The 21,725-nt window shown below is 35.7% G+C and overlaps 4 protein-coding genes, 1 long non-coding RNA gene and 1 pseudogene across 5 annotated transcripts; 3 read left to right on the top strand and 3 right to left on the bottom strand.

The window, feature by feature from the left end:
- Window positions 1–1,798: 1,798 nt before the first annotated feature.
- Window positions 1,799–3,096, bottom strand: LOC140970463 (photosystem II 22 kDa protein, chloroplastic-like). Its single transcript, XM_073432227.1, has 4 exons — window positions 2,846–3,096; window positions 2,599–2,718; window positions 2,255–2,495; window positions 1,799–2,155 (listed from the first exon to the last, which is right to left on the bottom strand). The coding sequence occupies exons 1-4, from the start codon at window positions 3,029–3,031 to the stop codon at window positions 1,911–1,913; spliced, it is 792 nt and encodes a 263-aa protein (XP_073288328.1). The 5' UTR covers window positions 3,032–3,096; the 3' UTR covers window positions 1,799–1,910.
- Window positions 3,097–5,953: 2,857 nt separating this feature from the next.
- LOC140970443 (two-component response regulator ORR4-like) lies at window positions 5,954–6,708 on the bottom strand. Its single transcript, XM_073432208.1, has 2 exons — window positions 6,570–6,708; window positions 5,954–6,460 (listed from the first exon to the last, which is right to left on the bottom strand). Exons 1-2 carry the CDS (start codon window positions 6,692–6,694, stop codon window positions 6,307–6,309), a joined length of 279 nt encoding a protein of 92 aa, XP_073288309.1. The 5' UTR covers window positions 6,695–6,708; the 3' UTR covers window positions 5,954–6,306.
- LOC140970444 (uncharacterized) lies at window positions 6,702–7,820 on the top strand. Its single transcript, XR_012174135.1, has 2 exons — window positions 6,702–6,802; window positions 7,299–7,820. It is a non-coding gene; the product is annotated as an uncharacterized lncRNA (long non-coding RNA).
- On the bottom strand, window positions 7,732–9,012 carry LOC140970442 (photosystem II 22 kDa protein, chloroplastic-like). Its single transcript, XM_073432207.1, has 4 exons — window positions 8,762–9,012; window positions 8,515–8,634; window positions 8,171–8,411; window positions 7,732–8,071 (listed from the first exon to the last, which is right to left on the bottom strand). Exons 1-4 carry the CDS (start codon window positions 8,945–8,947, stop codon window positions 7,827–7,829), a joined length of 792 nt encoding a protein of 263 aa, XP_073288308.1. The 5' UTR covers window positions 8,948–9,012; the 3' UTR covers window positions 7,732–7,826.
- Window positions 9,013–9,986: 974 nt separating this feature from the next.
- Window positions 9,987–14,303, top strand: LOC140970362 (filament-like plant protein). The gene is given in 10 exon segments (XM_073432035.1): window positions 9,987–10,282; window positions 10,727–10,857; window positions 11,250–11,445; window positions 12,144–12,842; window positions 12,845–13,279; window positions 13,282–13,598; window positions 13,728–13,767; window positions 13,770–13,859; window positions 13,862–14,038; window positions 14,041–14,303. Coding segments are annotated over 9 exon segments (2,127 nt in total). The 5' UTR covers window positions 9,987–10,282; window positions 10,727–10,767; the 3' UTR covers window positions 14,124–14,303.
- Window positions 14,304–15,787: 1,484 nt separating this feature from the next.
- LOC140970359 (NAD kinase 2, chloroplastic-like) lies at window positions 15,788–21,697 on the top strand (annotated as a pseudogene).
- Window positions 21,698–21,725: the final 28 nt, after the last annotated feature.

Below are 21,725 nucleotides of genomic sequence, written 5' to 3'. Positions count from 1 at the left end.
CAAAAAAAAAAAAAATTAAAAAGGCGATCTACGAACATTGTGCCTCAAATTATGCTAATCCTTTTTACCTTTGACTGATAATGACTAGGTAGAATTAATATAGACACATTTATCAGCGAAATACGTATAATTCTTAATAAGTTTCCAAATTAAATTTAAGAATATATTAGTGTCAGATTAGTTCTGATATTAGATTATTACATTAATGTCTTAAGAGAATTAATTAAAGTGATCAAGCTAGCTGTATATAACTTTTCCAGCTCCTATATTCGATTCAAATTGAAAAGGAATAAAGAAACTACAGTACCCCTCCAAAACAAGAACTTAAATTCATATCACATATACTTAGCTTGTATAATCTAGGTTAATCTTAAAAGTAAAGAATGAAAATTAGAACATTAATTCAAAAGGATTGAGTTTTCTCACCTCTGGCTTTGAAGCAGTACTACTTGACAATGTTGGTGTTTCACATTCGTTCTCTTCAATATCGAGTAACCCCAGATACTCCAGAGCCTTATCTCCAGATTCCACGAATGTCACTGCAACATCGATATATTATATATTACAGCTAGCTGATTCATATAAAATCCAATATCCATGCTTAATCGTAATCAGACAACCGTATGTGTTTATATGTATGTCACCTTGGTAATTAAGAAGATACAGTGAGGAGCCTCTCCAAAAGCTTTCTATCTATCCGACTGTCATCAACAGCCAATACATGAAAACGATGCTCGATTTCTTGTTCAGTTTTGAGCTGAGCTTCTGAATTCTCCATTTGACATTTTTAAATTTTATTTGATTGCAGGTGAAGCCGGGTCAACCATACTTGGACATAATAAGCCCTTTAAGAAATTACTTTTCTGTGCCAGTCGCAACATATCAGGTGATGGTTAAAATGTTTTGAGTTTGCTAAAATTGGGGAAATGTATTTTGGCTGAAAAGTGGTGCCTTCGAGATGTTAGATGCAAGTTAAAAAGGAAAAGAGAGGGAAAAAAGGTTCATGATGACATGTTATTGTGAGGCATGCATGTTTTGGGAAGGAGAAATTGGTTAAATAACCTCGGTAAATGACCTCCTCAAATGTATTTAAAATATACTTGAAGAGGTCATTTTTTTAAAAAAAGAGTTGATCGGACCTCTTTCTTAAAAAAGAGTTGACCGAGGTTAAAAAATAAAATACCCCGTTTTTTGCAACATATTCCAAATCGCAAGGAGTTCTTTTAAATAGGCGAAGTTTGAATGGCACATGAAACTCAAATGAATTTCACCAATGTTTTGCTTCTAGTTGAGCATACAATGAGATGAAAGGGTAATGGGGTGCTCCCAATTTGTGATGTTCGAGTAAAATGAGTGACTTAGTTACATTTTTTTGTACATAGGTTTCTGATGAATACTCGATGATCAAGGCTGGAGGTATTCTTAAAATGATTGATGAGGAGAAAGTGATGATGGAATCTCTGTTATGTCTTCGTCGAGCTGGAACAGATATCATTCTCACCTATTTTGCTCTCCAAGCAGCTAAATGCATGTGCGCGGAGAAGAGGTGACGTCTCGATACGGGCTGTGTGGTCATCTGAAACAGAAACACTCGAATGCAATGCTTAAGTTATTCAAACGCTGCGTGGTCGATCAGGCTGAACTGAATTTAGTAGTATGCTTTTTATTCGATATCTAATGGTTGTTTTGGCAAATTAACTTTCATCAAACGGTTCTCGAAGAAATTGTATTGGTCTATGAATTATATGACTCCAAAACGAAAACTTAGCAAAGAGTAGAAAAATATAGATAGATCGACTTAGAAATGAATGGGGGTTCTGATCACGAAACTTCGTTAAAATAAAAATAAAGTACACAGGCCATTCATCCAGTTATGAATTTTGCCTAAGCAGTAACGATAACAATGACATTCAATCATCTCCATCGTCGGTAAGAAATTTTCCAGTGCCAGGATTTATGGCTGCGAAGAAGAAGAATGCCACGTTGAAGAGAATAAGGGGTTCGATCTCGGTGATGGGAACTCCGGTTTCGATGTTCAACTGAGCCAAAGCCCCTTTTCCAGTGACGATCTCTCCGATTATTGAGAATGCAATACCAAGTTGTGCCAGTCTCCCAACGAAAAGCTCGTTGGCTTTCGTGAATCCGAATAAAGGACCTACACATAATTTCAAAACGTATACTCACTATTCAATACCAAAAGAGAGAACTGATTTTAAAACAATTTCGAGAGAGCGGTGAAATAATGGTTAGATACCTCCTCCACCAAGACCCAACGCAGACCTGAAGCCTTTCCCAGGAGCAATAACGGCCCTGTCAAGTCCGGCAGGTTCGTCGACAAATCGGCCGCGGTCGCCTAATGCTCCGATGGCTCCTAACAAGTTGAACAGTATGAAAAATAGAAGAAGAGGCTCAGCTTCGTAGATTGGAATCCCAGTTTCCAAATTCAATTGTGCTAAGATTCCCTTTCCTGTAATTGCTTCTCCCAGAAGTGAAGCCTGCAAATTGAATCGCGTGACATTTGACACAAGTCAAAAATGCCACAATCTAGTAATCGACAGAGATCCAACAAATGAAGATGTGATTGTCAAGTAAACTCACAGCAAAGCCAATCATGGCAACACGACCAACAAATAGCTCATTTTGCTTGGTGAAACCAATTCCTCCAGAAGTTCCAAAGATCCCATCTTCCACCTTAACCTTATCTTTCACAGCTGAGGCCTGTGATGATAAAAAAACAAACCAATGCATCAATTATAGCCCACAAGAAATTAATAAAATTGGAGACACCTGCAGTCTTTGCACTTGAACATATACACTTTATGATCAATGCAAGAATATTACTAACCTTCTTGACAGGATCAGCCTTGGTTTTGGCCTTGAAAAGGGCAAGGATTCCAGCTGTTGAAAATGGAGGAGAACCAGCCTTCGGAGGCAACAAGAAATGAGAAAAGGGTTTTGGTTTCAGTCTTCGGATCAATGCCTCTCCGCCACTAATGGCATTAGCGGTAAGCAGCATTGTTTGAGCAGCCATTGTACTTTCTTCTTAGTAAATGATGAGTGAGTGAGCGAGTGTGAAGTGTATGATATATATGAAAAGTTAGTTGAATTACTTGAAAATACTGTGAGAGGAGGGGGTTTGTGTATCACACAAATTGCTAGTGATGTGGATAGAGTCTTAGAATTGTGATGGTGGAGGAGCATCCACGTTCTTCTCGCTGATCTGTGTTTGAGGAAGAAATCAAAAGAGAAGATTGATTATGCTTTCTAGAGTGTTCGTTTACAAACTTTCTGAAAAGGATCCATCAAAGTTTGTCTTCTTTGTTGCATTTAATCACATTGCGTGTCATCAGTATGCATATTCCATGAAAAAATTCAAGAAAATAAAATTATTTCATTATTTTACATTTTAAGTTGATTAGCTAAAGCATACCATTATTGCGTATTTACATAATCTACTCTATATATTTTCAATTTTTTTTTTACAAATCTTTATACTGTTTCACTTTACTACACGGGATTTCAACTTTTAAATGAGATATATTAGCAGTTATGCATACATAAATATTATGTGTTGTATTGTGTATTTTTTTAAAATAAAGGTCTGAGTATGTATTTTTAATTTTCATTGTGGTGTTAAATCAGTTAGTATATCGGCTTTTTTGTGGGGTTATTGCAACCGGTTCTTTCCGCCTCTTCCTTCTTTTTCGATTCTATCTGTTTGCTTTCTTTTTCCTTCAGTTTTTGCATTTGTTGTCCGGATCTTTCCAAGTCTCCCTTTGCTTGTGAGCATTTCCCCTTAAAAGTTTCGTTCGTTGCTTGATCTCCTGGCCTCAGAACCAGACGGTTTCTACATGTGCGTCTTCCCCTTTGTCTCGTTATCTTTGATTCCGCTGTTCTTCATGTGTTTTCTCCCTCTTGTTAGCTATATTAATCGTGTTGGCAAGTTTTTCTCGGTGCCTCAGACTGCGTTATTTTGGCGTCATTTTCCTCATGTCTTTGTAGATGTCTCTCGTTTTTCCCTTGTTCGAGGGGAGAGCTCTTGGTTTTTTCTTTGCAGATGTCTCTCGTTTTTCTCTTGTTTGAGGGGAGAGCCGTTAGTTTTTTTCTTGTTGCGAATTTTGTTATTTAATTGAATTACTAAAGGAAAAACTTTGGCGCACCTTCGTCTACGCTATTAAATTTTTTTGATCCATCAATTACCTCCTCAAAGAACAGCGCCTTCTGTTCATCTTTGTTGGTATCTTAATCGGCTACTCTTTCTTCATCCTATAGCCCTCTCTTTCCCGTGTCTCTACATCTTCTTCCGTGGATCCCCGCAACCACATTTCCTCCCGAAGCAGCGAATCCACGCTTGCTTCCTACGATCCGAGGGAGTTAGGAANAAAAAATGTTTAAAAAATTTATGTTATATGCAATTTTTTTCTTTTGGTATTATTGTTTTATAATAATTATATAATTGTATATTTCGATAATAATAATTTTAAATTATTTTTTTATGTATATTTTTGTTTCACATTTAATATAAAAAATTATTTTTAAAATAAAAAATATAAATCACGTTGTTTTTTGTTTAAAAATAAAATATCACGTTTTATAATTTGATTTTTCAAAATTTTGAAAAAATAAACTATCCTATATAATCATGAGATACAATAAAAGTTTTTAACGGTTTATTATATTAATTGTGATAATTTGGTATTGAAATGAAAATGTATCACGCTAAGTGAGTTGACTATAAAACAACAATTATGCTTAAAAAAATGTATTTCTTAATTGTATCTTTTAAGTTAATAATAATAAAAATATAAATTAATTGTAATACTAAATTATTTTATGTACTACATATGTAAAACAACAATTACAATTAAAAATAAAAAAATGTATTTCTTATTTGTATCTTATAAGTTAATAATAATACAAATAATAATAAAATAATTATTTTGATAACAACAAGTTTAGATACAATGTATGTAAAATAAAATAATAATAAAATAAATTAATCATAATATATTGAAACGTAATTAACCATATTAATTTAAAAAGTAATATGTAGTATAATGATTAAATAATAATTTATATTCAAAATTTTTTTACATGATTTAAATTAATACTTATCTCGAAGTTTAAAATCAAAATTTTATCTACAAAAATAATCACAAATAAATAATTTATCAATTTCAATCAAAATACAAAATTTAATTTGGAATATAAGTACCTTGTATGTTGAAGTAGAAACTGATATTGAGTAGCTACAACAATTAAATATATTCAACATTGAATGAAAATATATCACTTCAATCGGCCGAAACAATTGGAGAATACTTCAAAAATTTTCATACCAACGAAGAACGATGATAGCAAATGTTCTCTATACGTTTACTAATTATATAAGCAAATTTTCAATATTCGGTCAAAAACATGCCATTTAATAGAGCGTATTAATTGATTTGAACTGTGATGCATCCCATCACTATGTCACCACAAAGTACTTCGAGCTGCTCGTGACATCTCATCACTCTACCACCACAATTCTAATTAATAATAATTAAAAAAAAGCAAGTCACACCATCGTAATTTGTGGCTACTCGTGACATCCCATCACTCTGCCACCACAATTCTAATTATTAATAGTAAAAAAAAACACCATCTTAAATTCACGCCACGTCATCTTGGATGGCAGGACTTTTCTAATAATCAACAGTGTAGATGGCGTGACTCTAATTTCTAAAAAAATTCACGCCATCTTCGTTGGCGTGATACGATATATTATTTATTTATTTTTATTTAATTTTTTTTCTTTCACGGTAAACAATGTAAAAGCCCAATTTTTAGAAAGCAAATCACGCCATATAATTGGACGTGATTTGATAAATTTTTTTTTAAAACAAGAAAGTCACGTCAATTGAATAGGCCAANCAAAAAAAAAAAAAATTAAAAAGGCGATCTACGAACATTGTGCCTCAAATTATGCTAATCCTTTTTACCTTTGACTGATAATGACTAGGTAGAATTAATATAGACACATTTATCAGCGAAATACGTATAATTCTTAATAAGTTTCCAAATTAAATTTAAGAATATATTAGTGTCAGATTAGTTCTGATATTAGATTATTACATTAATGTCTTAAGAGAATTAATTAAAGTGATCAAGCTAGCTGTATATAACTTTTCCAGCTCCTATATTCGATTCAAATTGAAAAGGAATAAAGAAACTACAGTACCCCTCCAAAACAAGAACTTAAATTCATATCACATATACTTAGCTTGTATAATCTAGGTTAATCTTAAAAGTAAAGAATGAAAATTAGAACATTAATTCAAAAGGATTGAGTTTTCTCACCTCTGGCTTTGAAGCAGTACTACTTGACAATGTTGGTGTTTCACATTCGTTCTCTTCAATATCGAGTAACCCCAGATACTCCAGAGCCTTATCTCCAGATTCCACGAATGTCACTGCAACATCGATATATTATATATTACAGCTAGCTGATTCATATAAAATCCAATATCCATGCTTAATCGTAATCAGACAACCGTATGTGTTTATATGTATGTCACCTTGGTAATTAAGAAGATACAGTGAGGAGCCTCTCCAAAAGCTTTCTATCTATCCGACTGTCATCAACAGCCAATACATGAAAACGATGCTCGATTTCTTGTTCAGTTTTGAGCTGAGCTTCTGAATTCTCCATTTGACATTTTTAAATTTTATTTGATTGCAGGTGAAGCCGGGTCAACCATACTTGGACATAATAAGCCCTTTAAGAAATTACTTTTCTGTGCCAGTCGCAACATATCAGGTGATGGTTAAAATGTTTTGAGTTTGCTAAAATTGGGGAAATGTATTTTGGCTGAAAAGTGGTGCCTTCGAGATGTTAGATGCAAGTTAAAAAGGAAAAGAGAGGGAAAAAAGGTTCATGATGACATGTTATTGTGAGGCATGCATGTTTTGGGAAGGAGAAATTGGTTAAATAACCTCGGTAAATGACCTCCTCAAATGTATTTAAAATATACTTGAAGAGGTCATTTTTTTAAAAAAAGAGTTGATCGGACCTCTTTCTTAAAAAAGAGTTGACCGAGGTTAAAAAATAAAATACCCCGTTTTTTGCAACATATTCCAAATCGCAAGGAGTTCTTTTAAATAGGCGAAGTTTGAATGGCACATGAAACTCAAATGAATTTCACCAATGTTTTGCTTCTAGTTGAGCATACAACGAGATGAAAGGGTAATGGGGTGCTCCCAATTTGTGATGTTCGAGTAAAATGAGTGACTTAGTTACATTTTTTTGTACATAGGTTTCCGGTGAATACTCGATGATCAAGGCTGGAGGGATTCTTCAAATGATTGATGAGGAGAAAGTGATGATGGAATCTCTGTTATGTCTTCGTCGAGCTGGAACAGATATCATTCTCACCTATTTTGCTCTCCAAGCAGCTAAATGCATGTGCGCGGAGAAGAGGTGACGTCTCGATACGGGCTGTGTGGTCATCTGAAACAGAAACACTCGAATGCAATGCTTAAGTTATTCAAACGCTGCGTGGTCGATCAGGCTGAACTGAATTTAGTAGTATGCTTTTTATTCGATATCTAATGGTTGTTTTGGCAAATTAACTTTCATCAAACGGTTCGCGAAGAAATTGTATTGGTCTATGAATTATATGACTCCAAAACGAAAACTTAGCAAAGAGTAGAAAAATATAGATAGATCGACTTAGAAATGAATCGGGGTTCTGATCACGGAACTTCGTTAAAATAAAAATAAAGTACACAGGCCATTCATCCAGTTATGAATTTTGCCTAAGCAGTAACGATAACAATGACATTCAATCATCTCCATCGTCGGTAAGAAATTTTCCAGTGCCAGGATTTATGGCTGCGAAGAAGAAGAATGCCACGTTGAAGAGAATAAGGGGTTCGATCTCGGTGATGGGAACTCCGGTTTCGATGTTCAACTGAGCCAAAGCCCCTTTTCCAGTGACGATCTCTCCGATTATTGAGAATGCAATACCAAGTTGTGCCAGTCTCCCAACGAAAAGCTCGTTGGCTTTCGTGAATCCGAATAAAGGACCTACACATAATTTCAAAACGTATACTCACTATTCAATACCAAAAGAGAGAACTGATTTTAAAACAATTTCGAGAGAGCGGTGAAATAATGGTTAGATACCTCCTCCACCAAGACCCAACGCAGACCTGAAGCCTTTCCCAGGAGCAATAACGGCCCTGTCAAGTCCGGCAGGTTCGTCGACAAATCGGCCGCGGTCGCCTAATGCTCCGATGGCTCCTAACAAGTTGAACAGTATGAAAAATAGAAGAAGAGGCTCAGCTTCGTAGATTGGAATCCCAGTTTCCAAATTCAATTGTGCTAAGATTCCCTTTCCTGTAATTGCTTCTCCCAGAAGTGAAGCCTGCAAATTGAATCGCGTGACATTTGACACAAGTCAAAAATGCCACAATCTAGTAATCGACAGAGATCCAACAAATGAAGATGTGATTGTCAAGTAAACTCACAGCAAAGCCAATCATGGCAACACGACCAACAAATAGCTCATTTTGCTTGGTGAAACCAATTCCTCCAGAAGTTCCAAAGATCCCATCTTCCACCTTAACCTTATCTTTCACAGCTGAGGCCTGTGATGATCAAAAAACAAACCAATGCATCAATTATAGCCCACAAGAAATTAATAAAATTGGAGACACCTGCAGTCTTTGCACTTGAACATATACACTTTATGATCAATGCAAGAATACTACTAACCTTCTTGACAGGATCAGCCTTGGTTTTGGCCTTGAAAAGGGCAAGGATTCCAGCTGTTGAAAATGGAGGAGAACCAGCCTTCGGAGGCAACAAGAAATGAGAAAAGGGTTTTGGTTTCAGTCTTCGGATCAATGCCTCTCCGCCACTAATGGCATTAGCGGTAAGCAGCATTGTTTGAGCAGCCATTGTACTTTCTTCTTAGTAAATGATGAGTGAGTGAGCGAGTGTGAAGTGTATGATATATATGAAAAGTTAGTTGAATTACTTGAAAATACTGTGAGAGGAGGGGGTTTGTGTATCACACAAATTGCTAGTGATGTGGATAGAGTCTTAGAATTGTGATGGTGGAGGAGCATCCACGTTCTTCTCGCTGATCTGTGTTTGAGGAAGAAATCAAAAGAGAAGATTGATTATGCTTTCTAGAGTGTTCGTTTACAAACTTTCTGAAAAGGATCCATCAAAGTTTGTCTTCTTTGTTGCATTTAATCACATTGCGTGTCATCAGTATGCATATTCCATGAAAAAATTCAAGAAAATAAAATTATTTCATTATTTTACATTTTAAGTTGATTAGCTAAAGCATACCATTATTGCGTATTTACATAATCTACTCTATATATTTTCAATTTTTTTTTTACAAATCTTTATACTGTTTCACTTTACTACACGGGATTTCAACTTTTAAATGAGATATATTAGCAGTTATGCATACATAAATATTATGTGTTGTATTGTGTATTTTTTTAAAATAAAGGTCTGAGTATGTATTTTTAATTTTCATTGTGGTGTTAAATCAGTTAGTATATCTATTTTAATATTATAGAATGAATACATAAATAATAAAAAATATCGACAGATTTATAATTTATATATTAAAGCAGACCCTACAATTTGATATTCCTTTAAAATTGAGAATATTAAATTTGGGTCAAGAATATGAAACAAAACCCAATAAATGCAAATATATGAGCGGAAACCACACGAACAGATACCAAAAACATTGGGGACTGGAAAATGGAAACAGAGGAGAGGAGCGTACCTCTCCATTTTCCAACACTTGGGCGGGGATAGGAGTAGGACCGCTTAATTTCGAAATAAATTTGGCAAACGATTGATTAAACAAATGCCCAAAGATCGACAAATGTAAATATACAATTAAAAAAACACTGAAATATGTTCATTCTTAGCTTTTGAAACATCGTGCACACTCACCATCACATGCTCTGGACTCTGCTTCTCTTGAAAAAGAATTAACTTTTACGTGCTTAAACCCCCCAAAAAAAACAAATTTCTTCGATGGCAGAAATTAATATGTGGGTTACTTTAAAAAGTTATTGCAGATAGCAACTAATGCACATATTCAAATTTTATCAAGAAACTCGAAAGCCCAGAACATAAATTTCAAATATGCATCGGTATAAGCTTCCCTGAATAAAGAAAGTGAGGATTTTTGCAGATTATTTAAGATTGGTCGCTTCAAGATGGGATCACGAGTTGTTATCTCTTGATCTTTTGCCTCAGGTGATGTTCCCCTAAAAGCTTGGTCTTTGTCTGGTCATTTTATTGTTGATTTACTTCAAATAGAACTGATTTGTCTATCAAGAATGACGTGAAGTTTGCAATGTTTAGCTGCTGTTTCATTTTTAGTTTGATTCTCTGCTATTTTTCCTGATTTTCTTGAATCTTCCCTCTCTAGTAATTTCAACGAGGGCCACTTTATTATAACGGAGTGAGGAAGCTTACGATATTATCAATACGACAAGACTTAATATTTTTCATTCAGACCAATGCAAATAAATATTTACGAGTGTCTCATGCAATTAGTTCTATTTCTACGAATTGGAAGTGAATATCGTTTTCGGTTATATGTGCGTGCGTCCGTGTGTGATCATCTAAAATTTTCTTTACCTCTTTTTTCTTTCCTGTTTCTATTTTTATTATTTATCTCAAAACGGTGTTTTGCAGATAAACACTTCATTAGATTGTGAGCTTGTTTGACATTTGGAATGGAAAAGAGGAAGTGGTTGTCGAAGAGGAAATCCTCTGAGAGAAGTCCCGGTGAAAGTGAAACCTCAAATTTTTTATTCTTAATTGTTGTATTACGTGTTCTTGAAAGTTGTAGACGTGCTGTAATATTAAAAAAGTTGTATACATGCATAAAATTCCTTTAATCTCAGTAATCCCGATCTTTTAATCTGAATTATTAACCTTGACATTGAAGCTTCGTTGTTGAAAACCTTTGATGAAGTAGTCCAATTAAGGTAAGGCAACCATACATGGTTGGTTTCTGCAGTCAATTGATTTGTGGACAGGGTGTCCTTCATTGTACTAAAAACTTTTTCTAATGCTAACGTTACGATTCAAGTATTTTAAATCATGCAGCTGTCCATCCAAACTGCACATTTTGACCGTTGTCACATAAGAAATCATACGGGACATCAGGGGAATTATTGCTTTCTAGCAAACTTTGATTTGTTTCATTTTTTAGCAGGATGCATTGAGAGAATCTCCAAATAATGACACGCAATCATCAGAAGTCACGTCTAGTTTGACAATCATTGATGATGAAGTGAAAGAACATTTGAGGAGTTTGACAGAAAGGTTATCAGCTGCTCTAGTGAATGTCGGTGCCAAAGAAGATCTAGTTAAGCAGCATGCAAAAGTCGCTGAAGAGGCTGTTGCTGGTAAGTCTTGCATTTAGTAACACAAAATGTTAATCTTCTTCCTGTCTGTGTATTGATTTTTCAGTATGTAGGTCTTGGATTAGAGCCACAATCGATGCATATGATTGAAACAAGAAAAATATGCTGGATGACTGACCTGTACCCCTCCTTCAGATCTTCTATATTACTTTGTCAAATTTTATTGACTGTAATGTTCACAATGTATGAATCGCTGATAAGATGTTTGTAATGTATTTTATAAGTGTGGATGTGGAGAACTTCCATGCCCGCTGTCCTTACTTTTCTCCTACTCTTCAACAGAAAATGTTAGGGAAAACAGAAAACAACCTCCCTAGAGAAACAGTATTGTGTATGAGGTAAATTTGAATACCTTGCGACTCGTAAGGAACAATAAATGTCAACCTTACGGGGTGAGTGAGAAAAGATGTCGCCCATCCACTGAACCAAAATAAAAAAGGTCAAGTTTCATATTTATGTTTTCTAAATAATATTAGTTCCGTTCTCCCTAAATACAGTAGTAAGTGACCCCTTAACTGACATTCAAATAACCATGTCGAACAATATACGAACATTGCTGGCAACATAAGAAAATGGAAGTGAACTAGAAGTGGCCAGTTTTTCTGGCACAGGATTTTCTTCTTTTTACGTTATTAAATATGATGAATCCACTGTTTTTGAATGCTTATTTCACCTGTTAGGCTGGGAAAAGGCAGAAAATGAGGTGGCTGTATTAAAACAACAGTTTGAGGTTGCACTGCAGCAGAACTTGAAATTGGAAGTGAGAGTCAGCCATCTTGATGGTGCCCTGAAAGAATGTGTCAGACAATTGAGACAAGCAAGAGATGAGCAGGAACAAAAAATCTCTGATGCCATGGTTGAGAAAACTGGTGAGTGGGAGTTGACAAAGGCTGAACTTGATAAGCGAATCCTTGAGCTCCAGGAACAAGTAGAAGCTGCCAGAGCTGAGATTTCTACTTCTATTCTTGAGGTGATGCAGAAAGAAAACTCATCCCTCAAGCAAGAGCTTGAGGCTCGATGCAAGGATTTGGAAATTATAATGATGGAAAGGGATTTCAGCACCCAAGCAGCCGAAACTGCCAGCAAGCAGCAGCTGGAGAGCATAAAAAAGATTGCCAGGCTTGAGGCCGAGTGCCGGAAAATTAAAGCTGCAGCCAGAAAATCATTTCTGGCCAACAACCAGAAGCCTGTCCCGGCTTCTTCTTCTTATGTCGAATCTGAGACAGATAGCCATTCAGATGGTGGGAAGATAATGATCACATTAGACCTTGATGACTACAACAGGAAGAGAAATCGGCATAAGGCAAGTGGGTCAGACTCATGGTCATCTGTCTTAGTATCCAAGCTTGATAATTTCAAGAATGAAAAGCCCGAGTTTAAACTCTAGCAACCTGCAGTGTTGAAATTGATGTGATGGATGATTTTCTGGAGATGGAACGTCTTGCAGCATTAGGTGACACCAAGATTAGCACACTATCTGCTGAAACTGGAGCTGCTAATAGAGAATCCATTTCTGTGGATAATCCTCCTAAAGCCGAACTTGAAAGATCAATTAAACTTGTAACTGAGATGGAAAAGAAGTTGGAAAAGATTGGAGCAGAGAAATTAAAACTAGAGAGAGCTTTAGATGATAGTCATGTGGCTCTCAATGCATCGAGAGGAATGCTGGTGGAGTCCAAGATACGGTTGGAGGAGCTGCAGAAGGAGTTGGCAGCGGTGACTGGAGCGAAAGAATCACTTGAATATCAGCTCGTAACTATGGAGGCTGAAGCAAGAACCATGTCTTCTTGTGTTGATTCTTTAAAGGCAGAAAATGAAAAGAAAGATCCATAGCAGCAGAGTTCAAGGTCAAGTGCCAAGAATTGAAGACGGAACTTCAGCAGGCTGAAACCGAGGTCCGGTTGGAAGAGCTGCAGAATGAGTTGGCAGCAGTGAATGAAGCTAAAGAATCCCTTGAATATCAGCTCGTAAGTATGGAAGCTGAAGTAAGAACCATGTCTTCTTGCGTTGATTCGTTAAAGGCAGAAAATGAAAACGAAAGATCCATAGCGGCAGAATTCAAGGTCAAGTGTCAAGAATTGGAGATGGAACTTCAGCAGACTACAACTTCTAATGGTGAACTAAAGCTAAAAAAGGTCAGTCATTATTTCCACCTAGATTTAATTATTTTAGTTCTTTCTTTTGAAATCCCCGATTCAACTTTCAAGTTTGTAGAAGATGCATATACATACATATATATCAAATAGCATACCTTTTTGGTGCAGGAGGATTTAGTTGTAGCTGCTGATAAGCTTGCAGAATGTCAGAAACAATTGCATCCCTTGGAAAACAGCTTCAATCTCTTGCAAGATTGGAAAATTTCTTGATCGACACTTCCAACATGCCAGGCTCTCCTCAGAAGCAGTGCTTTCAGGTAATGGAGAGGTATATTGGTCACCATATAATGATGTGAACGTGCCAACAGATGGTTCGTATCCATCAAGAATATCAATGGGGAGTTGTAGTCGCCCTGAAAATGGGAAAAATGAGGAATCGCCGCCATTATCGTCTTCATCAACATTAGCCAACATACGACATCATCTGCCAAGAATTGCAAAGGATTTGGGAAGTTTTTCTTGCGAGGCAAGAACGATATCGAAATCAACCATCTTCAACACTAACCAATGAGATTTTTTATACATTTAGTTAAAGAAATGGAATTCCAAGATATTTAAATGTGTTAGAGTTGATAATTTATCAGGATGATAGCATCTGAATATAGGTTCGTTCCATACTAAGTCCTCATTGAATATCTTGTAAGAATTTTAAAATATTTAACGACAATTATAAAAACAAAACAAACGATGTTTGGATGTTTTGTTTGCTTGAGAGATGTCTATTGGTGATATTTGAGGTTTGTGATGAGCTATTTTAGAGGACGAAACTCAGAAGTGTTTTGTATTTTTTTTATACATATAAAAAGTTTATAAGTTGTCGAAAATAGCTGTTTGACCATGTTTTCAACATCTTATTCTAATATTATTTAAGGGCCAAAATACCTCTACTAATTTTATAATATCTGAAATTATTATTCTAATTCCATTTTATTTAAGCCTTCCAGATGAATCCAAGAAAATAAAACATAACTTTTACGTTCTCTAATTATTATTATTTTATGTTTCAAAAAATTTTTTTATTATTATTTTAATAGTAAATTATTATTTTCCTTTCCCCTTAATAGTTTTCTATTTTGTCATCGTTATTATTATACTTTATTTATTACTATTTTCCATTTTCCACACAAAATGTCTCCCCTTTATTATCCATATCAAGAAAATTCAGAACACATTTTTTAACTGAAGTACTTAAGCCCAGTTTAGTAAGTATTATTAAAGTTGGATTATTTATTAATATTTCGTTTGCTTTGATTTGGAAATTTGACATTGACTAACTATATCTTGGACTACTTTTACCGTTTTCGTTGGAAAAGAAATCCAGGCATTGAAGAAGGATTATAAATATCCGGGTAGACTAATAACGAGTAATCACCAAAATTCCCCTTCATGCAAGTGGGTCTTCTACAGGTTATTGTCTAAATTTCTTCAGAAGACTCGTGCAGAAGACCGCTGCTGAAGAACTTCAAAATTGAAAGGCGTCAGCGAAATCCTTGTTTGCCCAACAGATCTGAAGAAATTTGAAGCTCATTCGAAGGTAAAACTTAATAAATTATAGTGTTGAAGCTGTGTGTGATTACAGATGCTGCATATGATGCATAAAGCCTTTGACAGTACAACTAATATGAGGAACACTAGCCACTGATGAAATATTTCTTGTCTTCTGTTTTCGATTTTTGGTACAAATGTATTGTAGAAACTGAAAATTGTCATGTTGTAGTTTTTTTGTTGTGTTCTTGTATTGTACTGAGAACTTTTATTTTTTAAAACAAATATCCTTAAAAGTTTTGCTCATATGAGTTCGTATTAGACTTTCATTGTAATTTTTCCTTGGGCTATTGTACAACAAATATCTCATTTTGTAACTTATAGAATTATTTTGTAATGATACAAATTAAAATGATATACAAGAGTTAAAATTTGGGGAGAAAGAAACAAACACGGATATTCAATTGTTGGCAAACACGGCGTAGGTTTGGGGAGAAAGAAACAATAATGGGAGATAAATTAAAATAAAAGATGAAGGGTATTTGGGTCATTACGATATTTATCATGATTTTATCCCTCTTGTTAAATTCACACCACACATGATATTATATATCTCTCAAATTAAATATATTATCATATCAAACATTTATCAATCAAATTATTAATCATTCAATTATCACATCCTATAAACCAAGCGAACCCTTATTGTTTTTAAATTTAGATCGTGATTATGCGAAGTCCCTTTATATGATTAAAAATATTAGAACATATTTGTTTCTTTGATGGTGGCATGGCGTTTGCAGCTTCATTTATATCTTGTTTTAATAGTAGTTATAACTGCTTTTGCCATTTCAATATGAGCCGCGCAGTTGGGTGGCGACCTTTTGGTTGCGGTTGTGCAAAGATTTCCGGACCCGGATTCGGGGTTTTGTTGCAGAAAACGAAGAAGGCTTGGTTGGAACGGCGTCGTGTTAATCTTGTAGTTCGCTCTCAACTCTCCAGTTCCTTGTCTCTGAACATTGGTTTGGACTCTCAGGTCAATTTAAGTAATTTTCTATTTCTAAATTATCTTTTTAGTCTATTATTGATAGCAAATTATAAAAAAACAATCTTTATATATATGGGTGAGGTTTTGGAATTTTGAGTTCGTAATTTGGATTTTGAGTTGAAAAATTTTAGTTGGCTTACAATGATTTTGCCTATATCATTTTGCAATCTAAATTTCATAAATGAATATTTTTGTAATATATCACCACATCCTTCATCCTTGGTCGGCCTGTTGGGTCTGCAGCTAAGTTTAGCTTAATTATGTTGATGTGGACTTCAAAAAATAGATGTTGAATTTGAATATCTGTTCTAAGGTGAAGCAGGATGATTTTATTATTCTGTACAATAATTGACTTATCCTTCTTACCATTTTGATGAAGACTGTTGGTCCCCGTGATCGTGATTCTACACATATGCCATGGGTTGGACCGCTCCCTGGGGATATTGCAGAAGTTGAGGCTTATTGCCGGATCTTTAGAGCTGCAGAAAGGTTTCATAATGCTTTAATGGATGCCTTATGCAATCCACTGACTGGGGAATGCAGTGTTTCATATGACATGCCATTGGAGGATAAACCATTGTTGGAAGATAAAATTGTTTCGGTTCTTCGTTGCATGGTATGTCTCCTAAATAAAGGAAGGGAGGATGTTCTCTTGGGGCGTTCATCGATAATCAATTCATTTCGGGATGTGGATAAAGGCGTAATGGACGATAGCCTTCCTCCACTCGCTAATTTTCGGTCTGAGATGAAAAGTTATTGTGAGAGTTTGCATGTTGCCCATGAAAATTATTTGACACCTGGTGATAGTCGGGGTTTAAATGTTTGGAGAAAACTACAAAGGCTGAAAAGTGTGTGTTACGATGTTGGATTTCCCCGAGAGGATGATCAACCTTGCCAGACATTGCTTGCGAATTGGGGACCCGTTTATTTGTCCACCTTGAAAGCAGAAATGCAACCAGAAAACTTGGAGGTTGCGTTTTGGAAGGGTAGCCAGGTGACGGAGGAAAGTTTAAAGTGGCTTCTAGATAATGGATTCAGAAAAATCATAGATCTTAGGGCAGAGATTGTGAAGGATAGTTTCTATGAAACAGTTTTGGAGGAAGCTGTTTCCTCTGGGAAGATTGAACTGGTTAAACTTCCAGTTGAAGTTGGTACTATACCTTCGCTGGAACAAATTGTGCAGTTTGCTTTATTAGTTTCAGATTCAGGCTAAAAGCCCATATATGTCCATAGTAAGGAAGGGAGACGGAGGACGTCGTCTATGATTTCTAGATGGAGGCAGTACATGGATCGAATTACCTCTTATATTCAACAAGTCATTAGTACCGACGTTCCAGTCCAAGATACTCGAGGTGTTGAAGATTCCGAGGTCTCATTGAGCTATGAAGAAGGTGAATCTTCTGATGAGGGAACAGGGTCATTTCCCGAAAAATCTGGGGAATCTTTTTTCCCCTTGGAAGTATTGAATGGTAGAGACCCTCGTGCCTCAGAAAATAAATTAAAGAGAAATAAACGAGCCCATGATACCCCACCAAATAATCAGGACACATTAATACAAACTTTTAATGGTGAAACAGAATCATCGGTAAACTTCTGTGTGAGCCCGCTAGAATCTCAATTACCTCCACATGATATATTCTCCAAAACAGAGATGTCCAAAATTTTCAGGAATTGTAAAATTCACCTGGAATGTACTTCACTTACGAAAGGAAAAGATTGGATATGCTTTCTGCATTAAGATATAAATATTAAATACAATGGGTCATTCTCAAAGACAGAAGCAAACTCTAGAACCAGTCTCAGTGAAGAAAACACTGTGAATGGGTCACTTGGAAGCATGACATCTTTGAACCAACTGATTGTACCTTTTACTAATGGTTCATATAATGATGTCAGCATCTTCACCTCGGCACCTCCTCCTGATGGAGCCAACAGGGATAAAGCGCATAGCTTGAGTAAAGATTATGATTCTAGAACCCCTAGAACGGAACTAAATAAGTGTGTAAGCACTATGGTAAATACTGGAGAGCGTAGGGTTGAAAGTTACCTCTATTCAGATGATGACAACTTGGATACGCTTGAAAAAAATATGCGTGTGTCAGCAACCGGTGTCGTGAGATTGCAGTCAAGAAAGAAAGCAGAGATGTTTTTGGTCCAAACAGATGGATTTTCTTGCACGAGAGAGAAAGTAACAGAATCTTCATTAGCATTCACTCATCCTAGCACACAGCAGCAAATGCTTTTGTGGAAATCTACTCCAAAGACTATTATTATTAAAGAAACTTGGCCAAGAACTCATGGAAGAAGCTAAAGAGGTAGCTAATCTTTTTGGCACAGAAGCTTTGCGATCAGCACACGATCTTTTCTATTGATAAATATATAGCATGTGTTACATTCCATGAACAGGAGAAACATGCTCTTACTTTGACCTTTAATGGGCATCTAAAAGAACAAACTTAAGACTCTGATTCTAATTAAGAATGTTAAATAATTCTTCTACTGTAGAGAAAAATGACGACTTGCATGTATATTGGAAAAAGGATCACATGTATGCACGATGATTATTTTAACTATGAGTTAGTGATGTGCAAATTAGAAGGAATGGGTTTAGAAAGTTACCAAGTTGCACCTCGAATAATGACCATATTTACCTATAAAGAAAATATCTGGTTATAAGCATCTGAATTTGATTGCGTGTTTTATCGGCTGGATTGTACAAAACTGGCGTACTATGGTTTTTTGTGGAGACATCATTGTATACTTTTTCAATCACATCTTATTCTGATTCCATTTACCTGAGTTCTGTATTTAAAATATCTGGTAATATCTAGTTCTGTGTAAGCTTTTTCAATTTCATATAATGCAAAAGAACAAAATTTTTGTTTGAACCAAACATAATTTTGTCAAAAAAGATTCAACCCATTTTTTATAAAAAAAGCTAGAAAGATCTCATGTACTTCGATACAAGCCTTGTAAATGATCTTGTTTATATTGTTTTATTTCTCAGGGGTTTTGCAATTTTTATGGCTTACTTTCTTGAATATTAATGCTGAAACTTTTCATGTTCTCTTACTACTAAAGTCATTAATTTATCCATTTCCTTAGGTTTCCAAATTTACTTTGTATTCATGTGTTTTTACTCCAGGCTGCCTCTTTCTTGTATCACCAAGAGAAGATGAATGTTCTTGTTGAACCTGAAGTTCACGACGTTTTTGCCAGGATACCAGGTTTTGGCTTCGTTCAGACTTTTTACAGTCAAGATACGAGGTGCGCAAACTTTGGTCCATATCTTTAATTCTGGTTGGCTCCTTTTTTCATTTAAAAATATTGTTGTCTGAAGAACATTATTCATTTTTACTAGAGATATATAATGATTTTCTCCATTGTTCATATTGGCTACTGCAGTGACCTTCATGACAGGGTAGATTTAGTAGCTTGCTTGGGAGGCGATGGGGTCATACTACATGCATCGAACTTATTTAGAGGTCCTGTTCCTCCAGTTGTTTCATTTAATCTTGGATCCCTTGGGTTTCTAACTTCCCATACTGTATGTCACTTTCCTCAACCTTCAATTATATGGTGCTAAACTACTTGCACAACCTTTTCTTTGACTGTTTTTGTAATTTGTATCCACAGTTTGATGATTTTAAGAATGATTTGAGGCAAGTTACCCATGGGAACAACACAGTTGATGGGGTTTACATAACTCTTAGATTGCGGCTGCACTGTGAAATATTTCGAAATGGGAAAGCAATGCCCGGAAAGGTATTTGATGTCCTCAATGAAGTTGTGGTTGATCGTGGGTCTAATCCATACCTCTCAAAAATCGAGTGTTATGAACACGACCACCTCATAACTAAGGTAAAGTGGTTAGTAATTCCTAAGGTTTTGGTCCTGTTCACTGTTATACTATGCTATCTTTCTGCCGAGGTTGGTACTGTTGTGATCGATAAATGTAAAGTTGGTGCATTAGGTCTTTAAGCAGTATCACTGCTACAGATATTATTTATTTAATAAAAAAGTACATTAACGAATTGTAAGACTTTGATTCTTAGGAGGTACTTTTCAGCCTGACAGACTTTATCATTTCCTGGACAGGTACAAGGTGATGGAGTTATAGTGGCCACCCCTACTGGAAGTACAGCTTATTCCACAGCTGCAGGAGGTTCCATGGTAAGTTTCCATGGGTATGATGCAATGATTTAGAGCTTCATGTGTGGCCGTTCGAACATCAAAGCAAACTATTTTGTATGGATAATTAAGTTACAATAGAAGATGGATCCTCCCACTTGCTTCACTTCAAGCATAAACTCAAATTTTAGAATATTGCTTGTGATTCTTAAATTTTGGTGAAAGAAAGTAAAAACTCTCAAGTATGAAGTTCCTCTGAGAATTTCACAGGACCAGGAAAATTACTAGTGTTACAAATCTATGGTTGTTAATTAGATTTTTATGATATAATATCGATGTTTAAGGAAATTCCTCTCTGAGTGTGCTCTTTAAGAATGGAATCATATAAAATCAAGTGGTATTTAGAAAATTGGATATGAATTCCAATTTTTTGTTATATTTCCTTGATTGAAATTATCGAGGGAATTAAATAGTGGTCTTAGTGCAGTTGATCTTGTGTCATGTATGAGGACAGATATTTGTAACGGTGACTATACCTTCACGCAGGTACATCCAAATGTTCCGTGCATGCTTTTTACACCAATTTGCCCGCATTCTCTCTCATTCAGACCCGTCATCCTTCCAGATTCTGCTCGTCTAGAGTTGAAGGTATCTGTTTCTTCAATTACCAGACATTCCTTAGTTTATGTTATTCATGTGTTCTACTAAGGATTCTATATCATTTTCATCAGTACGTCCATAGTTACCCAAGTTTTGGTCGAGCACACTATCTTGATTTTGTAGCACCAAAAGTCTAATGTATAAACATCATTTGCAACATGATTTGTCGAGTTTGTTTTCCCTACTTCAAATTATGGTAAAGCGCAGATCTAAAACTAGTCTGGTAATTGCTGCCTCGATATCATCTTTCTAAGATATGGCAAGTGAAATGGAGGAGAGACTGGGAAAATCCCATATGATATGACCCAACGTCTTTACAAGTCACACTGCATGTTAAGGCAAAGTTTCGTGTTCCTCTCCAGGACTTCAGGGTCTCCTAGAAATGGGTTGATTCGAACTCTGTTGGAACTTAATGGTTTGGAAGACCTGGATATTCAATGTTTCTATCAACAATTATCTAGAAATAATCTGCTCATTGATGTCTGGATGAGGCGTCTCATGTTATGGTTCAATAATTATCATTTCTGTCTTTCACGGGTGCAGATTCCGGAGGATGCACGAAGCAATGTTTGGGTATCGATTGATGGGAAGAGAAGGCAACACCTATCAAGGGGAGATTCGGTTAGAATATCTATGAGCCAACATCCACTTCCTACCGTAAATAAGTCTGACCAAACAGGCGATTGGTTTCGAAGCTTAATTCGTTGCTTGAACTGGAACGAACGACTGGACCAAAAAGCCCTTTAAACAACATACAACACAATACACTCTACATTTCTTTG

Source organism: Primulina huaijiensis, unplaced genomic scaffold (genome assembly GCF_012295235.1).
Source record: "Primulina huaijiensis isolate GDHJ02 unplaced genomic scaffold, ASM1229523v2 scaffold5913, whole genome shotgun sequence".
Classification (NCBI taxonomy): domain Eukaryota; kingdom Viridiplantae; phylum Streptophyta; class Magnoliopsida; order Lamiales; family Gesneriaceae; genus Primulina; species Primulina huaijiensis.
Note: the sequence above shows the minus strand (reverse complement) of the source record. Positions and strands in the feature narration are given on the sequence as shown.

Bases quoted from the DNA above. Each gene is read 5' to 3' on its own strand.
- LOC140970463 (XM_073432227.1), bottom strand. From the start codon at position 3,031: ATGGCTGCTCAAACAATGCTGCTTACCGCTAATGCCATTAGTGGCGGA. The intron at 2,496-2,598 runs GTGAGTTTACTT...TTCAATTTGCAG, and splicing joins TTGCCATGATTGGCTTTGCT to GCTTCACTTCTGGGAGAAGC. The intron at 2,156-2,254 runs GTATCTAACCAT...AATTATGTGTAG, and splicing joins GTTGGGTCTTGGTGGAGGAG to GTCCTTTATTCGGATTCACG.
- LOC140970443 (XM_073432208.1), bottom strand. From the start codon at position 6,694: ATGGAGAATTCAGAAGCTCAGCTCAAAACTGAACAAGAAATCGAGCAT. The intron at 6,461-6,569 runs ATTACCAAGGTG...ATATATCGATGT, and splicing joins CTCCTCACTGTATCTTCTTA to TGCAGTGACATTCGTGGAAT.
- LOC140970442 (XM_073432207.1), bottom strand. From the start codon at position 8,947: ATGGCTGCTCAAACAATGCTGCTTACCGCTAATGCCATTAGTGGCGGA. The intron at 8,412-8,514 runs GTGAGTTTACTT...TTCAATTTGCAG, and splicing joins TTGCCATGATTGGCTTTGCT to GCTTCACTTCTGGGAGAAGC. The intron at 8,072-8,170 runs GTATCTAACCAT...AATTATGTGTAG, and splicing joins GTTGGGTCTTGGTGGAGGAG to GTCCTTTATTCGGATTCACG.